Source organism: Colossoma macropomum, unplaced genomic scaffold (genome assembly GCF_904425465.1).
Source record: "Colossoma macropomum unplaced genomic scaffold, Colossoma_macropomum, whole genome shotgun sequence".
In the NCBI taxonomy this organism is placed as follows: Eukaryota; Metazoa; Chordata; class Actinopteri; order Characiformes; family Serrasalmidae; genus Colossoma; species Colossoma macropomum.
In genome coordinates this window covers 28,171,392-28,188,498 of record NW_023494791.1, presented here as the reverse complement: position 1 = coordinate 28,188,498, position 17,107 = coordinate 28,171,392, and the positions used below count along the sequence as shown (strand labels likewise).

Sequence of the window (17,107 nt, the reverse complement as noted above, 5' to 3'; positions counted from 1 at the left end):
TTCCTGTAAATAATTATTTTCTTTTCTCACAGTCTCAACTACAACAGTTTCTCCAATGACTACAAGCACTTTGATTGTGACATCTGCAGCAACTCCTTCCAAAATGTATGTAAAATACATAAGATATATGTTTAATGGACAATTACAAATTCTTCATATATAATCATTCAAAATTTGTCAATATGATGACTTTTCCCTTCCAGTTCTACTTCTGCAGTGGTCTACAGCAGGCTGGTGTTCAACTCCTCCTCTCCTGTCCCCAGTGAGAGTTTGGTCCTCAACGCTACCAACACTTTGCTCAACTCTCGACGTGCAAACCTCAGCGATTCTACTAAAGTGCTGAACGTCACCTATGAGAGTATGTTTTTCTTTCTAATTTATTTACACTGTTGCAACTGTCCATCATTGTACCAACATTCTAAAGACCCTTCTTTAATCTACCAAACTAAAAGCCATTTGACTTTTTCCACAGAAATTTCAGAAACTTCCTATGTAGTCATTTTCACATTCAGCATCAGTAATATCAGCATGCCTGAGAGCACTGTCCTCATGAACGACACAAATATCCAAGTGAAGAACTCTGTCAACATCGCTGTGAGTCTACATCACTGTACATATTTTTTCATTGTTGGGGCCTAAATTGCTTCAGAATAAGGTTGCAGTTTTTTCTTATTTATCTGCATTTAGGTGCAACATAACTTACTGATCTGTTTAAGAAATTTAGCTTGACTAATCTGATTAATAATACTATTAATGTCAATAATAATTTGTTTTTCTAAAGCACACTTCTGATCTCTTTAATATGCTGTGCATATATTCAACAGTGATACATAGAATGAAAGATAATTCATTTTAAATTTCAAACTGTGTACCTCAGTATTATATATGTAAATGATTTGAAAACGTATTTCAAATTTGGGCCGCATTTACTACATAGTCAATTGTTTATTTTTAATATCTTTTCATATTCAGTTAAATGTGTCCTTAGAACTTAAAGTATTTGATTTTGATTCTGTCTCTAGCTAAACACACTGCTTAACAAACCTAGTGCAGAACTGTTTGAACCCCAGAGATCTGACTTCAGGTTAGTTCGCAACAAAGTTCACTCATGTTCTGAAATTTCTAACTTTCATGGATATTGTGCAGTAAACAGTGTTATAATTATGTTTCTTTCATTTTCTTGAACCAGAATGTTAGCAAACCAGGTTGAAGGTAACATGGAGTACAGCTTCCAAGAGGGAGACACCAAAACACCAATCAGCTTCCTCAACGAACTCAAGACACAGAGTGGTACATTTAGTCACAGTATTGTGTATCTTAGCTCATCTATTCCTTTTAGTTGGTAGTTTTTATCCAATTTAAATGTAATATTCCTGTAAATAATTATTTATTTTCCTGCAGTCTCAACTACAACAGTTTCTCCAATAACTACAAGCATTTTGATTGTGACGTCTGCAGCAACTCCTTCCAAAATGTATGTTAAATACATAAGATATATGTTTAATGGACAATTACAAATTCTTCATGTATAATCATTCAAAATTTGTCAATATGATGACTTTTCCCTTCCAGTTCTACTCCTGCAGTGGTCTACAGCAGGCTGGTGTTCAACTCCTCCTCTCCTGTCCCCAGTGAGAGTTTGGTCCTCAATGCTACCAACACTTTGCTCAACTCTCGACGTGCAAACCTCAGTGATTCTACTAAAGTGCTGAACGTCACCTATGACAGTATGTTTTTCTTTCTAATTTATTTACACTGTTGCAACTGTCCATCATTGTACCAACATTCTAAAGACCCTTCTTTAATCTACCAAACTAAAAGCCATTTGACTTTTTCCACAGAAATTTCAGAAACTTCCTATGCAGTCATCTTCACATTCAGCATCAGTAATATCAGCATGCCTGAGAGCACTGTCCTCATGAACGACACATACACCCAAGTGAAGAACTCCGTCAACATCGCTGTGAGTCTACATCATTATACATATTTTTCCAATGTTGGGGCCTAAATCGCCTCAAAATGAGGGTGTAGTTTATTTCTGACTGATCTTATTCTTGCTTCGACATATCTTACTGATGTTTTTAAGACTTGTGCCTTGACTAATCTAAGCTATATTATTAATTTTTTTATTAATAATGAGTTTCCTAATGCATTTCATGGAGCAATTTGACATGTTTTGTGTATCACTCAACAACAAGACATGGAATAGGTCATGATAATTTTAAAATGCAAGATTTGTATATCTCAGTATTTCATATGTAATTAAATTGAAAATGTATTTGAAATTAGGGCAACATTGATTAGATAGTCAGTTGATTTATTTAAATACCTTTTATTATTCAATAAAATGTGTCATTGGAACTTAAAACCTTTCTGTCTCCAGCTAAACACACTGCTTAATGAACCTACTGCCGATCTGTTTGAACCCCAGAGATCTGACTTCAGGTTAGTTCACAACAGAAACCATTTATTTTGTGAAATTTTTAATATTCATGCCTTTGTGCAATAAATAGTGTTGTAATTATATTTCTTTCATTTTCATGAACCAGAATGTTAGCAAACCAGGTTGAAGGTAACATGGAGTACAGCTTTCAAGAGGGAGACACCAAAACACCAATCAGCTTCCTCAATGAGCTCAAGACACAGAGTGGTACGTTTGGTACACAGAGTGGTATATTTAGTCACAGTATTGTTTATCTTAGCTCATCTATTCCTTTTAGTTGGTATCAGCTTCCTCAATGAGCTCAAGACCCAGAGTGGTATATTTAGTCACAATATTTTGTATCTTAGCTCATCTGTTCCTTTCAGTTGGTAGTTTTTATTCGGTTTAAATGTAATATTCCTGTAAATAATTATTTATTTTCCTGCAGTCTCAACTACAACAGTTTCTCCAATGACTACAAGCACTCTGATTGTGACGTCTGCAGCAACTCCTTCCAAAATGTATGTTAAATACATAAGATATATGTTTAATGGATAATTACAAATTCTTCATGTATAATCATTCAATATGATGACTTTTCCCCTCTAGTTCTACTTCTGCAGTGGTCTACAGTAGGCTGGTGTTCAACTCCTCCTCTCCTGTCCCCAGTGAGAGTCTGGTCCTCAATGCTACCAACACTTTGCTCAACTCCCGACATGTAAACCTCAGCAATTCTACTAAAGTGCTCAACGTCACCTATGAAAGTATGTTTTCCTTTCTAACTTACTCTATATTACCAAAAGTATTCACTCATCCATCCAAATTATTGAATTCAGGTGTTCCAGTCCCGTCCATGGCCACAGGTGTATAAAACCAAGCACCTAGGCATGCAGAATGCTTCTCCAAACATTTGTGAAAGAATGGGTTGCTCTCAGGAGCTCAGTGAATTCCAGCGTGGTACTGTGATAGGATGCCACCTGTGCAACAAGTCCAGTCGTGAAATTTCCTCGGTACTAAATATTCCACAGTCAACTGTCAGTGGTATTATAACAAAGTGGAAGCAATTGGGAATGACAGCAACTCAGCAACGAAGTGGTAGGCCACGTAAAATGACAGAGCGGGGTCAGCGGATGCTGAGGCACATAGTGCGCACAGGTCGTCAACTTTCTGCAGAGTCAATCGCTACTTACCTCCAAACTTCATGTGGCCTTCAGATTAGCTCAAGAACAGTGCGTAAAGAGCTTAATGGAATGGGTTTCTATGGCCGAGCAGCTGCATCCAAGCCTTACATCATCAAGCACAATGCAATGCGTCGAATGCAGTAGTGTAAAGCACGCTGCCACTGGACTCTAGAGCAGTGGAGACGTGTTCTCTGGAGTGACGAATCACGCTTCTCCGTCTGGCAATCCGATGGATGAGTCTGGGTTTGGCTGTTGCCGGGAGAATGGTACTTGTCTGACTGCATTGTGCCAAGTGTAAAGTTTGGTGGAGGGGGGATTATGGTGTGGGGTTGTTTTTCAGGAGTTGAGCTTGGCCCCTTAGTTCCAGTGAAAGGAACTCTTAATGCTTCAGCATACCAAGAGATTTTGGACAATTTCATGCTCCCAACTGTGTGGGAACAGTTTGGGGATAGCCCCTTTCTGTTCCAACATGACTGCGCACCAGTGCACAAAGCAAGGTCCATAAAGACATGGGTGAGAGAGTTTGGTGTGGAAGAAATTGACTGGCCTGCACAGAGTCCTGACCTCAACCCGATAGAACACCTTTGGGATGAAATAGAGTGGAGACTGCAAGCCAGGCTTTCTCATCCAACATCAGTGTCTGACCTCACAAATGCGCTTCTGGAAGAATGGTCAAAAATTCCCATAAACACATTCCTAAACCTTGTGGAAAGCCTTCCCAGAGGAGTGGAAGCTGTTATAGCTACAAAGGGTGGGCCGACATCATATTAAACCCTATGGATTAAGAATGGGATGTCACTCAAGTTCATATGCGTGTGAAGGCAGATGAGCGAATACTTTTGGCAGTATAGTGTAACTACACTGTTACAACTGTGTAGAACATTGTACCAACGTTCAAAAAACCCTTCTTTAATCCATCTAACAATTTTTTTCCACAGAAATTTCAGAAACTTCCTATGCAGTCATCTTCACGTTCAGCATTAGTAATATTAGCATGCCTGAGAGCACTGTCCTCATGAATGACACAAACATCCAAATGCAGAACTCTGTCAACATTGCTGTGAGTCAACATCATTATACATATTTTTCCAATGTTGGGGCCTAAATCGCCTCAGAATAAGGGTGCAGGTTTTCTTTTTTTGATTGATCTTGTACGAAATATTTTACTGATCCATACTCGCGACTTGACTAATTTTAGATGTATTATTAATTTATTATTAATAATGAGTTTCCTAATGCATATTACTGAGCAATTTGACATGCTCTGTGTATCACTCAACAATGATACTGGAAATAAATCATGATAATTTTATAATGCAAGATTTGTGTACCTCAGTATTATATATGAAATTAAATTGAAAATTTATTTCAGATTAGGGCAACATTGATTAGATAGTCAATTGGTTAATTTAAATACCTTTTATTGTTAAATAAAATGTGTCATTAAAACTTAATCCCTTTTTCTTTCTCCAGCTAAACACACTGCTTAATGAACCTAGTGCAGATCTGTTTGAACCCCAGAGATCTGACTTCAGGTTAGTTCACAACAGAAATTTCCATGTTCTGAAATTTCTAGCTTTCTTGCCTTTGTGCAATAAATAGTGTTGTAATTATATTTCTTTCATTTTCATGAACCAGAATGTTAGCAAACCAGGTTGAAGGTAACATGGAGTACAGCTTTCAAGAGGGAGACACCAAAACACCAATCAGCTTCCTCAATGAGCTCAAGACCCAGAGTGGTACGTTTACTCACTGTATTGTGTATCTTAGCTCATGTATTCCTTTTAGTTGTTTAGTTTTTATTTGCTTTAAATGTAATACTTCTTTTAACAAATTATTTGTTTTCCTGCAGTCTCAACTACAACAGTTTCTCCAATGACTACAAGCATTTTGATTGTGACGTCTGCCAGAACTCCTTCCAAAATGTATGTAAAATATATAAGATATATGTTTAATGGATAATCAATGGATAATTCTTTAAATATAAAAAATTCTTCATGTATAATCATTCAAAAATAATCAACATGGTGATTTTTCCCTTCCAGTTCTACTTCTGCAGTGGTCTACAGCAGGCTGGTTTTCGACTCCTTCTCTCCTGTCCCCAGTGAGAGTTTGGTCCTCAAGGCTACCAGCACTTTGCTCAGCTCTCGACTTAGAAACCTCAGTGATTGTACTAAAGTGCTGAATGTCACCAATGAGAGTATGTGTTCTTTGATGTATATCCATTAATAATCACTGAAGGTTTCCAAACTGACCTTCTTAGACATGCTTTATATTTTTTAATTTTGCTCTGTAGAGAGTGTTAAAAATTTTAGGTTTCTGTCACTATTTTTCAAGATGGCGGGCATGGCTTTTTTTTGACTGAAGAATAAAAAATGACATCATTTTGTTTAGACTATTAATAGTTAATGCTTGAAATTTCTCAGCAAGTATTATTTACAATCACATCATGTGTACATTTTAAATGCATATTGCTCATGTCTAGCAAAGACTATCAAAACATTTTTTTTGCATGTTTATCTCTTTCTGTAGTGCCCATTTCAAGGCCAAAATTACAGCCACACCTCTTTGTATTTAAAGCATTTGTATCTCAGAAACTAGTGAAGATACAGGCCTTGCATTTTGTGTGATGGATATCAAACATAGTGATATAATATTCTTAAACTTTCCAATCCAATATAAACAGTCAGTTTTTTCTGACATTTGTCAATTAGGGTCAATTTACCCTTGTTTGCTTTGTTCCATAGAAATTTCAGACACCTCCTATGCAGTCATCTTCACATTCAGCCTCAATAATATCAGCATGCCAGAGAGCACTGTCCTCAGGAACAACACCTACATCCAAGTGCAGAACTCCATCAACAATGCAGTAAGTGTATAATATCATTTGCTTTATGTAATGTGTCTTCAATCAGAATTGGATTTGCTAATGCATTTTTAACCTATGTGACACATAAATACTGTGCAGCCAAGTATGATAAATCCATGAGTTAAAATTATTACAAATTTGAGCCATAAAAAAGAAACCTAAGTGCAAGTGTTTTCTAAAGTTTAAAATACCTCATTGTGATATGTCATTAGATCTAAATCTTTCTGTTTTTGTTCTAGCTAAACACACTGCTAAATGAACCTGGTGCAGCACACTTTGAACCCAAGAACTCTACCTTTATGTAAGTTTACAGTGGAAATGATTTTTGTTCTGAACTTTCTTCTTGTGGTTGTAATTGTACAGTGCATGATATTGCAATCAATCTTTTTTTTATATTTCTCTTAACAGAAGTTCAGCACATCAGATTAAAGGTAACATGGAGTACAGCTTCCAAGATGGAGACACCAAAACACCAATCAGCTTCCTCAACGAACTCAAGACACAGAGTGGTGAGTTAAAATACAATATCTTTATCTCAATAGGTCTCTTACATTTAGTTTTTATTTAAAGTTTTATCGAATTCACCTATTACTCATTCTTAATCTGTTTCTGCCTTATTCACAGATATTTTTACTTACAGCATGTTTTGTAATGATATCTTTCAAATATGTTTATAGGTGACACACCTACCATGCCCCCCATAGCAAGCACAGCTGTGCAGAGCACAACAGTTCTAACTCCGGAGATTATGACAACTCCAGTTCTGGAGAGAACTACTTCTACAATTATGGACATCACAACGTCTCCCACTCTGGAGATCACGACAGCTCCACCTCAGGAGATCATGGCAACTCCAACTCTGGAGATCACGGCAGCTTCAACTCTGGAGATCACGACAGCTCCACCTCAGCAGATTACGGCAGCTCCAACTTTGTAAGTGCAATGCTAAAATAGTTACGTTAAATAAAAAACTTAACTATGTGTTGTGCATGTATGTTTTCTCACATGTGCTTCTGTTTTCTTCATTCCATTACAATAATAATATGCTGTATTATAAGTCTGATATAATTGTGAAATAATTTTCAATGTTTTTCAAGTTCTCTTCATCACTGTCTCATTCTCCATGTAATATAGAAATCTTACTTTCTGTCCTTTTCCAGAATGGGGAGTGTGCTGATTTATATCCGCTTGGTGTTTAAGAACCTGACCACTCTACCCAGTGAGGCAGAGGTTCTTAATGCTGCTAATACTCTGCTGGACTCAGGTGTCAGAATGAAGCGAGATGTCAGCACACAAAAACTGAATAACCCAGTTAGCATCCAGAATGTCACCTATCAAAGTGAGTTGATTAGAGTATCAACTTTGTTGTAAATTTAAAATGTTGTTTTTCTGCTGAGAGCCCACATATTCAGCTAAGAAATGGCCTCAAACAGCTAATTCAATATTAGAAGTAGTGATGTTTTATGATTTCTTATAACCTGTTATATAACTCCATTATTTTCTTTTTAGAAACGGGCAGCAACTCATACACTATCAGCTTTGCATTCAAAATCAGTAATGTGAGCATTTCTAGAAACATTGAACTGAGGAATGAAACATATGATGCAATCCAAAATACCATCAATGGCCTGGTGAGTGTCAGACAGTCTTATACTCTTTCTCTAGCCTAAATCTGATTTTTTTCACACTTTTGAAATATTCACAAATGATACTTATGCAATTGTAGCTCATAACTGATTTTTATTCTCATCTTCAGCTGAACAAAATACTAAATGACCCAAATGCTACGCCATTTGTCTTCCAACGAGCAAACTACACGTAAGTAATGATTCAACGTTTACGGAATTGAATCTGTCAGCAAACATAAACTGTGAAAATTCACAGACAAAATGAAATGACTAATTTCACTTGGTTTCTTTGTTCTTTCTAGGGGTAATGATACTGTGATTCAGGCTGATGCAGAATACATCTTTATGGAAGGAGATATCAAGACACCAAGTGGATTTCTGAAGGAAATACTCAAAATTAGTGGATTAGCTGGAGGAGGGTTTCCAGGATGGGCCCTAGCCATCATTATCCCCTGTGGTATAGCCATCATTCTTGTACCCTGCTGGATTATACTCTGTGTAAGTTCTTCAAGAGTGCTTGCATTTTAAATAAAAGCAGTTAGTAACTGAAAAGGTTAGATTAAATTGAATGGAACCAGTACTGTTAATATAAAGAAACTGCTAAAAAATAAATAATTTATAGATGTTTTAGTTAAATAAATCTTAAATTCATGCCAGACATCCACATCACCTTTCCTTGGATGGAATCAAACTGCAACATTTTCCAGAGAGGAAAAAATCATGTGCGGGAGCACTTCTTTTTCTGAGGGACTTTCTTTTCTAATTAAAAAGCAGGTTTAAAACTTGACAGCAGATCTGTTTGTTTCTGCAAAATTACAGTCACAAGTTTTAACCACTGTGTCAGAGAAGAGTCTCCTCCACACACTATTAGTATGGCACAGGAGCGAAAAGATCAACAAATTTTAATTTAGCTTTGTCTGACAACGGACTACAAATGCTTTAAAAATTATCGTTTTTTTGGGTGATGTTGGGAATGAGTATTCGGATACTTGTTCAACAATATCAGTGAGTATTCACTAAGCCTGAGTAAAAGTAAAATGCTGTTTGGGCCAGTTAGTGATACTATGCATTATATAATACTTTACATGATAAACATATTATGAAAATCTAATATATAAAGTGACCATAGTATTATTAATATTTTAATGGGTTTTTTTCCTGCAGATAATGCTTTCTGGTTGCTGTGGAGCCGTTCGAAGACGCTGGCATAGACGGCAGTCATACAACGTGCAGTATCCAATACACAACAGCCTCTTCTAAAGAACGAGTTCTTCACGCAACAACACCTTACATAAATTTAAAGCCTGTTATGGTGAATAAATGTTAAAAATTTAGTCGTGATCATTTGTGGTGTATCCCTTTAATTGCTTGCAAGTGTTTTAGTATATGTTACGTTTTGTTCCTGTATTGCTGAATTTATACAGGATGTATGTTACATTTTCAGAGGAATATAATTTAATGAATGTATAAAATCAGGAACAAGTTCTAATTTATTGAATTAATTTATTTTCCAGTATCAGTATTTCATGTTAATTTATTAATTAAATCAAAATTGTGTACTACACGTTTCATTCCAAACAGAGGGAAATGTCTGAAATGCTGTTATTTATTCATACTGCACTTTATCTACATGGCGACAACAAATGAATTTGATTATTTCTTTGTTATGTATTATGAAATGAGAGTCACTGTTCTCAAAACGATTCTTTTCTTTATATCATTAAATTGAGTATTTATCACTAACTTTGATGTTTTTGTACGTTCTGTACTGCATGCATTTTCACACCATTTTTTAATTTGTAAATTTAAAACAATTATGGAAGATCCAATCAATTGTCAATTTTGACAATTTTGACAATCACTTCAGCTTCATCTTTGTCACAGAGATGACATTCTCGGATTTCAACAAGATTGAAATGTAAATGTGTTATTTAGCCTTATTTGTGGTGTTTTTAGATTATAAACTGTTCCTTAGAAACAAGCATTTTTCCAGATGTTCTGCAAGGTTGGTCAGGCCTCTACTAATAAAACACTATGTAGATTCATCTTTTTAAAGCAGTTTTAGACCAATTTCGAACCATTTTTAAGTAAACTAGAACTAGAAAAAGTTCGAGTTTGTAAATGAAAATGATATTTTTAAAAAAATCCAGTCAGGTTTCATATCAGGTCACAGTACTGAAACAGCACTGTTAAAGATAGTTAACAATCTCAGAGTCAATGCTGCTGAAAATAGGGTTTAGGCAGTGTTTGACATGGTAGACCATGATATTCTTATGAACTGCCTCGAAATTGGGCAAGCTTTTCTGGAACTGTCTTAAAGTAGTTTCATATATATCTTAAAGATATGTGCTTTGTTAATCCAGTTGAGCATTGCTCCAATGAATATGACATACTGTTCCACAGGGTTCTGTATTAGGCCAGTTTCTTCTTTCTTGGTACATGCTTCCCTTATGTCACATTATTAAAAATCAGGAGTTAGTTATCACAGCTATGCCAATGAGCCAAATGATACAGGTGCTTTAAATAAACTAACAACTTGTTTGCACAGTATCAACTGGAAAAATATCAATTTTTAACAACTGGTAATGAAGCAAAGAGAACAATAGTTTTAAATCAGTTAGGAAGTTTGGCTCTACAATCGAAGGATGAAATTAAAAATCTTGAATTTAGAGACCACCTTAACTTTTAAATCTAACACTAAAGCTTTTCCAGTAAGATACTGCAGAAGGAACAGATATACTCTTGAGAGTCCTTATTTTTTTCTTTTCTTGGTTCTTTATTTTAGTTTTAGTTTTTTAAAAAATCCTTTAGTGTTAGGAAAAATTATTTTACCTACGGGAGTGTTTATTAAATAAGGAAGGGACACATGTGAGGAAGTAGTTTAATCACCATTTTTAAATAACATACAGATACAAGTGTCAGTAATGTGCACTGGTTTTGATAGCTTCGAGTAACAAAGCCTTTTTCTATACAACTTAAAGGAAAGCTTCACAGCTTCAGGAAGCTTCAATGTTGCCATCACTACCTGTAATTGACTCTCAGAGTAAATAGTTTAAATGGTGAAATGAAATGGTTTTATTATCATAAATAATTGGTGTAGGCTATAAATATTTTTTTTTCTTACACAGATTCAGGTTTCCCCAGCAAGCAAGCTTTAGCTGGAACTTCAATGGAAACACGATGCTGGCCCAATACTGTAAAACCATAGATACACATACCTAGATTTCGCGTTGGGTCCAGCCAGGCACGTCAACAGAGTTGCCATTTTGGGGCGGTCAGCATCGCTGCTGGACTGCATTACAGAGCAGCAATTTAAGAAAGATACAGTCCAAAATTATACAATTTTAAGAATATTGCACTCAGAAAATGTGATAGGATTATATAACTGAGGGAACACAGTGATACATGCTCATGTTTGTTTATGTGTAGATATAGCCGTGCAGTTGGTGAGGGACAAAGAACCTGTTGATGTGATTGTTTTTCCTCTGGTTTTATATTAAACTTATTTCATTTAATAGTCTATTTAGGGGATCTTAACTTTATGTAGTAGTTATTTAGTTACAATGATGTTAATGCATTGTAGCCACATAAGCTAGCTGCTACTGCTGTAGACTGTTTACCTCCGTCCGGAAATATCACATTAATCCACCACTGACCGAGATGATCTGATATTGATTTTCAGACTATAGCTAAACAATTTCATTAACGATGGCATGTTGAACATTTGCATTTCTTTTTTTGTTTAAAAAAGTTTTTTTTTATTTTCAAATAAATAGTTTCAGAAACAGTTGAGAAATTAGTAAACACAGACATTGCACCATACATACAAAAATACAGTTACATTTAATACACACACACACACACATTATGTATATACACGTATTATCTAAGCTGCAGGGGGTGCTGGAGCCTATCCCAGTGGTTATTGGGCAGAACGCAGAATTTTGCATACATGTAGCATGTGTTGTGTATCTGAGTCATTGATGATTGAATCTTTGCCATGTTATGTGAGTTGGCTTGTGGCTGGAAGAAACCAAAGATTGTTGCCATGGTGATGTTACAGCATTCTCCTGGGAGAATGTCGCAACATCACCATGGCAACAAACTTTGCCACGTCAACCAACTGCTGAAACATAGCAGTGTCCTAGAAATTCAAAGGTAAACATAAATATGACAATGAACACAGAAAAATTTTATCTGGAATGGAAAGATTGATATTTTGTTTGTATATATTCTGTTTCATACGCCAAACATCACAATCACATTTTAAAGCTTTGAATCTTCAGCGCCACTTTGACTGGCTACATGTTAATGCGGACTGCAAGTTTCCCCAAAGGAACCGAACTTTGTAAACACAAGACAAATATTTTTAAATGCCAGTCACACAATAGACTCAGTTGTCTCAAAAATTTACAAAACATTCATAAATGGTAATGCTTGCATCCTGTCAACTGGCTAGGAATATTACTTGTGCCGTACAATGAAGGGAAACCTGTGAAAAGTTGCCACACTGACACCATTGCAATCTTGTCTCCAGAAAAAGAACATTTGAAACGAATGGTATCAGACCTCATATACAGTCGAACACAGAATCTCACACATAAACAGTGCAACTGAGACACAGTTATACTCTGATCTTCAGAAATGCCAGTGTTTCAGCATTGCACTGGATGAGTCTTGTCACATACAAGACAAACCACAGTTGGCAATTTATGTAGTCAGTATCAGAAAACAGTACAATAAAAGAAGAGCTACCCGATATTATACCGTTGAAAAACAAGACTCGTGGCATTGATATGAAAGTATATGTGGCATCGATATGTTGTTTAAAAGGCAAATTTGCCATTATAAAAACTCACAGCCGAAGCCACAGATGGAACACTGTCTATGATGGCTTTGCCGGCTGTGTAAGTCTGCTGACCACTTTACAGAACTTTGGACATTTCATTGCATTGTTCATCAAGAGCAGCTGGTGTCTAAACAGCTAAACTTAAACCATGTCATGAAACCTGTGCTGGAAATCGTCAGTTTTATTCACACTCGTGCCCTTAATCACAGGCCATTCAAAAATCCCATTGCAGTGATATTTCGTTTTTTTAACTTTTCAACCAAGTAAAGTTGTTCCTGTAAGAAAAACACAAGAACTATCCTGATCTCTCTGACCCCCAGTGCATTTTAGATCTGGCTTTTCTGGTGGACATGTTGCACCACCTGGACAGACTCAACCTTAATCTCTAAGGGGAATTAAAGATGCTACTTGATCTAGTGTAAACAGTATTTGCTAACAAACTCAAGCTATTTAAGATTCATATTGAAAAGGGAGAGCTAACACATTCATCGTCTGTATCTGCCCAAGCAGTCCTAAAAGGGAGAACTTTGCACTATGCAGCACTTCTTGAAAATTTACAGCAGAGCTGTGAGGACAGAGTCCTTTCCTTTTTAACTTTTTTGTTGCTGATTCACATTGTTTGAACCCCCACGGGTGACAGATAAAGCTAAATGGAGATGACTGAACTTTCTGAAGGTGACAGACTCAGGTCTGATCTGAGTGAGGGAACCCTGGATTCATGGAGAATCTTGCCTATGGTGAAGTATCCCAATGTAAAACGAGCTGCACTAAAGCTCCTGTCAATGCTTGGCTCAACTATGTTTTGAATCCTTTTTTTTCACCCTGAAACATGTGAAATTGAAGCATTTATTCAAAGCAGTGAAAGAGAATACTACTGTATACAAGCCAGATTTGAAACAGATTGTGAAAAACAGAAGTCTCGCTAAACTCAGCTACATGACAGGTAGAAAAAGGGATTTGAAATCAAAGTTTGAAAACTCTAACTTCTCATGATAAACTGCAATTGCTGCAGTACTGATAGTTGTGTGCAGCATATTTGCATAAAAACATAGCTTTTGGCTTCTTGAAGTGATTTTTTTCTGGCTCTTTGTGTCTGACGGATTGGCCACCCCTGGACTAGCCTTCCAAAATTAAAAATCAAACTTACTTTTTTATAAAATTATAATTTGTTTTAATGTGTTGTAATCATGTATTTCTTTTTACATTCATTTTCAGCTCAACAAAATCTTGAATGACAAAGTAAGTGATTATTCAGCACTTTGAACTGAATCCTTTTTCAAATAGATTTTTCTTTAGTTTTATCAACAATTGAAATTTATAAGGCTCTTTATAAACTTAATTTATTTAATTATTCCTTGTAGAGTTAATGATACTGTGATTCAGGCACTTTCAGAATGTGTTTTTATGGAGAGGCATATCCAGGCACCGTGTGGATTTCTTCCTGATATACTCCAAATTAGAGGATTAGCTTCCACCACTCCTCAGACCCACTGTCCCAAACATCACTATGTCTGAACACAGCACTAGAGGATTTCTGGGTTGGGCCCTAGCCATCATTATCCTCTGCAGTATAGCCATCATTCTCATACCCACCTGGATTACACTCTGTGTAAGTAAAGCCATCTTTATTAAAATATTACAATTATCTTTATTAAAATATTCTCAGTAATATATCAAGAACTAGTCAGATCCTCTGATCTGTTCTCTGTTCATGTTTCTCTCAGTGTATGCTGTGTGGTTGCTGTGCTGCCAAAAGGAGGTGCTACAGTATAAGAAAGTCGATACACAACAAGGAATGGACTCTTTTAAAAACAGAATGAGAAAAAAGATCTTATAAGCCTTATAGACTTATAACCATAAGAGAACATTTTTCAATGATTTATTGACATTTTCTGTTTTAAGTGATAATGTGTTTCTCTTAAAGCTGAAACAATGTAAAATATATATTTTTCTAAGCTGATATGATGATGCAATGTTGGGTTGCCCTAATGTTTACTTTTTGCTTTTATTTATTCTTTAAAGTAAGTAATAAAGATAAATATTTAATACTTTAAATATTAAATAATAAATACTTTCAAGTAGTACTTTATTTATGTTTGTTCTTTTAAGCCTGTCATGCTTATTTTGGGCAGAGTGTGCAGGAATGTAACCATGGCCTTTAGGCAAAAGTTAGGCAAAAGGGTAAACCTGAAAGGTGATGCTAAATGATTTGTAAATTATTTAATATTTCTGTCTAGAAAAGAAATGTGGCTTTATCTGTGAACTGAAACAGAACAGGTGGAAATACAGTGCTCACCAGAAATGTTGGCATTCCGGAAAATATAAGAAAAAGAATCCATTAAAAATGTTTTTAGCTTGATCTTAAATGAAATAAAGAAATAAATCATATATATGCACAAATACATCAGTTTACCTTTCTTAACACCCTCAGTCTTCTATCAACATGGAGAGGAGAGAGTACACAAATGAAATGGAATAAAAAAGGTTGTTTACCTTCATAAATCAGGAAATGGCTGATACTATATATAAATGAGATACTTTCTACTTATTTATACTGCCATTCAGTCCATACACAAACCTTATAGTCTTATAGTACCTTTGTTTTTATTTAAAGGGAGAATCCTTTAGTTTACTGCTACAAAGAGATTTTTAGAATTTTTTCATTATGTGAATATGTATTTGTAATGAAGATCAGAAAATTCTACTCATTAATTATTAAATACTGTGCATCAATTTGCTGTCACTAAGCTACAAGAAACTAAATCTAAATGTTCTACCGTAGCGCATATTTACAGGTATACCCATAAATAGAGCCTCTAGGTAGGACATTTTGACAGACTAAAACTCCTTATCCAACTATACTACCAGTGTTACAACTATGAGGCTGAATTTAGCTTCTTTTTCGGCAGCTTCTTGTTCAAGTTTTCCCGTTCCATCTTAAATGGTGCAGAAGTTGTGATTAGCTATCACAAACAGCAAAACAATACTGACCTGTTGGTTCTGTGAAACAGCAAAAATAAGTTAATGTTACTCAGCTATCAAACAGAAATAGAGCAACCTGCTCATATCATGCCTTTCAACTCTCCATGAAGCTGACGTCAGCTTCTTTGTCGCCAGCTGCTTGTTTGAATTTTCCCGTTCTACCTTAAATGGCGCAGCAGTTCAGAATGTAACTGCTGCACCATTTAAGGTGGAACAGGAAAATTTGAACAAGAAGCTGCTGAATGTCCTGAGGAAATGACCTCAGAAAATGTTACCAGCATTAAAATAATAATTAGGATTTTTTTTAGAGGTGAGCAGTAATTTTAAGTTGAGTCTGTACTGAATTAGCATGAGTGCAGGTAAATTTGTAGAGCTTTACAAATCAAGTTGTGTACAGAACAGAAAGATCCTCCATGTTTCAGTGAGTATCAGATGAATGATCGATAACTACAGGGAAACCTGTTTCTTTTGTTCTGACTTCTTTTCATCTGCCCTCAGTCTGTACATGGAAATATGCTACCATACTGCCAAAGCGTGCTGAATAAGGCTACAAGTCTAATGACATCATTTCAGTGCGCAGTAGCATCAGCTTACATGTAGCAATGTTCTTATTTCAACTCTTTAACGATCTCATAATGCCAGAGGATTCAGTGATATTCGAGATAAGAATGTTCACAGGACAAAACATATCAGGTACTGAACATTTTTATTTAACACAGGGTGCAATAATGGAGATTTTTCAAAAACTCTATTTATTCTGGCCATAGAGCAATTGACCTGGAGCTCCTAATATGGGCATAAGAGCATGGCGCCGATTACAAAATAATGACACAACTACAGTCTAAGGGCAAGTGACAACCTCTCTGGTGGAAATATGTAACTGCACGGAATGTGCAGAAGAACATTTTGTAACATGGGTTGTTCTGCAATCCTCTTCTCTGAACAGATTAATCTGAACTGCTCTTTTTCATTACTGAGGGGAAAAGTATGGATATGTTACCTGCTTCACCACAGATAACTGATAGCTACTAACATTACTATTTATACGAAAGCTGGGTAGCAAGTGTCCATTAGTTATGTAAGACTCCACTCAGTCAGATTTTTATTTAGGCAATGTTAGCCAAGTATATGTTATATTGGTTGCGTTTACAAAAAGAGACAGACAATAACACTGGA

General features: G+C 35.8%; 2 protein-coding genes across 2 annotated transcripts in view; both read left to right on the top strand.

The window, feature by feature from the left end:
• The window catches only part of LOC118810746 (mucin-17-like), a 72,786-nt gene that overhangs the window by 11,278 nt on the left and 44,401 nt on the right, over positions 1-17,107 (top strand). The window contains 10 exon segments of the mRNA XM_036574772.1: positions 33-105; positions 204-358; positions 473-594; positions 1,023-1,084; positions 1,190-1,290; positions 1,402-1,474; positions 1,573-1,727; positions 1,842-1,963; positions 2,384-2,445; positions 2,550-2,650. Coding sequence (XP_036430665.1) covers positions 33-105; positions 204-358; positions 473-594; positions 1,023-1,084; positions 1,190-1,290; positions 1,402-1,474; positions 1,573-1,727; positions 1,842-1,963; positions 2,384-2,445; positions 2,550-2,650 — 1,026 coding nt within the window.
• Positions 6,586-9,568, top strand: LOC118810745. The gene is made up of 6 exons (XM_036574771.1): positions 6,586-7,405; positions 7,633-7,811; positions 7,982-8,103; positions 8,229-8,290; positions 8,403-8,598; positions 9,265-9,568. Exons 1-6 carry the CDS (start codon positions 7,140-7,142, stop codon positions 9,358-9,360), a joined length of 921 nt encoding a protein of 306 aa, XP_036430664.1. The 5' UTR covers positions 6,586-7,139; the 3' UTR covers positions 9,361-9,568.